The sequence below is a fragment of the Limulus polyphemus genome, unplaced genomic scaffold (genome assembly GCF_000517525.1).
Source record: "Limulus polyphemus unplaced genomic scaffold, Limulus_polyphemus-2.1.2 Scaffold107, whole genome shotgun sequence".
Classification (NCBI taxonomy): Eukaryota; Metazoa; Arthropoda; class Merostomata; order Xiphosura; family Limulidae; genus Limulus; species Limulus polyphemus.
This window is the reverse complement of record NW_013665717.1, coordinates 622,846-626,746: the sequence shown is the minus strand read 5'-3', so window position 1 is coordinate 626,746 and position 3,901 is coordinate 622,846. Positions and strand designations below refer to the sequence as shown.

General features: G+C 33.0%; 1 protein-coding gene across 1 annotated transcript in view; it reads right to left on the bottom strand.

Moving 5' to 3' along the window:
* The window catches only part of LOC106470759, a 35,420-nt gene that overhangs the window by 28,610 nt on the left and 2,909 nt on the right, over positions 1-3,901 (bottom strand). Inside the window, exons 2-3 of the mRNA XM_013931329.2 lie at positions 2,838-2,975; positions 1,781-2,476 (exon numbers count right to left, since the gene is read on the bottom strand). Coding sequence (XP_013786783.1) covers positions 1,781-2,476; positions 2,838-2,975 — 834 coding nt within the window. The remainder of the gene's footprint in view (positions 1-1,780; positions 2,477-2,837; positions 2,976-3,901) is intronic.

Below are 3,901 nucleotides of genomic sequence, written 5' to 3'. Positions count from 1 at the left end.
GCTACAGTAAAAGAACCACATAAGACAGAGGAGACTTAAATAATGAAGAAAATCTGCAGAGAATTTGATCTGAAAATATGTTATTTCAAAATTGAATCAATGGACATAATATAAATGTTTGTTAAAAAATATGTAATTTGCAGTTCGCTAATGGTTTGTTTGTAATTAAGCACAAAGCTACACAATGGGCTATCTGTGCTCTGCCCACCACGGGTATCGAAACCCTGATTCTAGCGTTGTAAGTCCGCAGACATACCGCTGTGCCACTGGGGGCTTTGCTAATGGGTAAAACCATTATGAAATTTACACGTTAGTTGCCAAGCAAAACCGCCGGTAAATAAAGGAATAAACCGATTTGAAATAAATTTGTCATTTTTAGCCGGTCAATTTAAATGCAATCAACAGTAGTAAAATTAATGGAACATTTATGTATTAAACTACAATATACTACGTACACTCGATCACTTGAAGCCAATGCGACAGCAATAAAATTCATCAAGGTACTTCTACAAACGCTCAAAAGCAATAGATTAATATATCGATTACTACAAATAGTTCTAAAACTTCTCAGGTGGATGTTTAGATCGTCAGCCTGTGAGAGAATAAAACAACAACAACACAGTAAACGGAACAAACTGTCAGAAGTCTTGATACCGGAGAAACTTGTTTGGACACATTCGTGTGGCCTCTTCAGTCTCACGTTGTCTTCTGGCATGAAATGTGGTCAACAACGCCTATATGTTTGTTCCGTTTACTGTTTTTGTTTTCTCTAACTGCTATACACGCCTCCCACACCCAGTGGCACAGCGGTATGTCTGCGGACAAACAACGCTAGAAACCGGGTTTCGATACCTGTGGTGAGTAGAGCACAGATAGCACATTGTGTAGCTTTGTGCTTAACTACAAACAACAACAACAGCTGCTATACACGATACTTTATTATTTTATGACTTGTGTCTATAGAAGGACTTTATGGCAAGGGTCTGCTATAAAAAAATGTTAAATCGTCACAGTTCCTTATAGCAGCTTTTCGAAATTTACATTTTCTGCCACAAATATATCTTAAATCATAATTATGATTACACATATCTTAAAACATAATTATGACTACACATGATTGACTCTATAGGTTTGCGAAGATATATATACAAGATAAATTGTTCAAGTACTTATTAACTAAATATTGTCTTTGTTATAAGGCTGAGAAGTTTTACTGATTATTGAATTATTTATTACCTTAATATGGTATTTGTTTCTCGAAGAGGATTAACATGATGTATTGCGGGATAAACCAAATTAAAACACTATACTGCAACTTTTATTGTATACTGATGAAGTTGTTTTGATTCAAAACCAAACAATTAGCAACTGTGGGCTAGTCAATAACAAATTTATGTTTGTATTAACTTGTATTGTAGAAAAGATAGACTAATAGTTTGGATCAAAATGCTCAAAAATTCAGTAAACAAACCTTAGTGAAGTATGTAACGAAAAATGTGATAGTTCGCTCACTTGGTAACAGTCCGATCGGCTCTTCCGACGGCTCAGAAGTGAATCTGAGAGCTTATAACAACAACAACAAAAAAAAACACAACAACAACTGAGTTTTGATATCTATGTGGGCAGAGCACAAATAACCAATTGTGTAGCTTTGGGCTTAACAACCAACAAAAACAAACAGCCCGATGTATTAAATATATTTTTTTCATTAATAAAAATGCATTGTTTTTTCTTTCGTATTATTACGAATTAATAATGACAGACATACTAAATTATTTACCTTTTTTTCTTCTTGGGTTAACACAGGAGGCACTGTGGGTGATTTCAAAGAAGAAATATTAGCAGAAGACGGGAGCATATCTCTTTTGAAAAGTGGTACGTCACCTTTCGGAACTGACACTGCAGTGGATACTAGTGGGCTCCAAAACGAGCACTGTACAGTCAATGTTCTCTTTTCATATTGTTTAGCGTTAAACAATTCTGTTGAACTTGCGTTTTCCTGATTGCAGGTTTCAGTGTTAGACTTGTTTTCAATTATCCTTGAAGGAGTAGGAATTGGGGAAATTGTGTGCTGTATTGAGATATCGGGCTCTATGTCACACAATATATTGGGTTCAATTTTAACTTGGACATCTTCTAGTTTAGGGTGATATAAAACGTCATCTGTTACAACTGCGTCTTCTTCGATATGTTGTACATTCGTTTCGGTATCTTCATCTTTCTCGAACATTGTTTCGATAGTTTTCTCTTCGCACTCCTCTTCATCTTCTATCTTTTCTTGTTTCAAATTATCTCTAAAGCCTTCTGTTTTTCTATCGGAAGAAACTTCCGTATCTGGTTTACTTTCTACTTCCATCGAGCCTGATGTCGTTTCCGAGATCGGAAACAAGATTGAAGCTTCATTCTGAGCTGTAAACTGTTGCCCTGCCTGCACTGATGCTGGGGTGTGTTTGAGGTCATCTGTCTCTTCGATCGTCTAAAAAAATCATTAATACTCTTAATTAAAACTAAGCATATAAAAAAAAATTATCTCAATTTAAGCATATTTTCCTCTATAGACAAATTTAAAGAACTACATGCAAACAAAATTAGATTTGAATTTAGTAAAAGTTTTATATGTATCGTATGATAGACCTTCAAAGATGTAAAAGTAATAAGAAAACAATAAAAAACACTTATATCAACTGTATAAAACTAGATTAGAAAATATAATAAAAATGTTCAAATTTATCCAATAAAATTGTCAAGTAGTAATATTTCTCTAATTATATGTTTCCACTTATGTAAGTTTTATGGTCACACGACAGAAATCGGACAACTCTAGTGTCGACACCCACTGATGTGGCATCTAGTTTCGAGAGTGAAGTCATTTCCGCAATCGGAAGCAAGGTTAGAAGTTCATTCTGTGCTGTAACCTGTTGTCCTGGCTGCACTGGTGCTGGGGTGTGTTTGAAGTCATCTGTTTCTTTGATTGTCTAAAAAACAAGAATAATTTATACAGTTTTTTTTTAAATTAGCATATAAAATAGCAGTGATCTCAGTTTTAACTCGTGTTATTAAATATTTTCATTCAGAGGAAAAATTAAAGGATTTAACACAAAATGATATGCAGCTAATACGTAATTAAAATTCAGTAAACATTTTATAATTATCGAACACGAATCAGCACAGCAGAATGATAAAAAAATATTTGAAATATTTTGGATAAAAAAGTAAATGTATGACGAAAACAATAGAATAATTTAAATCAGCGGTTTTAAGGTAGATGAGTAAGTGTGGAAAAAGACAATCAAAGTTATATACGAATCTATTAGTGACATTTCTCCAGTTGTAATACTATTCTTTATATGAGCCTCATGCTTAGATGATGGAAATCGTACAAAAGTGTATTTTAAACTATCTGGAGCATCAAACCGAGCCTTAATTTCATACTTTCAAATGTCAACGGTTAAATGTTTATGATGGTTTCAAGCACTCAAACAAATTATACATTCAAGAACATAAGTTTTATAACCTAATTAAATTTTATATGATCTTATTTTGACTTTTCTCTTTACGATGATTTTGAAAATCAATGAATAATTTGCTCAAGAAAAGAAAACTAGACAGATATGTTTTTAAATAACAATTAACGTGGTACTAAAACTTTTCATTGAAGTTATAGGGTGAGAGTATATGAGATTACTATAACTTTTCTGCGATAAACTGTCCAGTTGGACATAATCTGATAATTATGATATTATTAATTTATCTTTTAAAAAAGCCTTCTTCCGATTCTTTGGTGCATAATTTTTGTTAAATATTGCTTTCCTTGCCATACGTGAAATTTTTCTGCCCGTACAATTGACATACAAATGACTCAAGTGCTTATAGTAATTCATCTTATACATTTTTCTCCTGC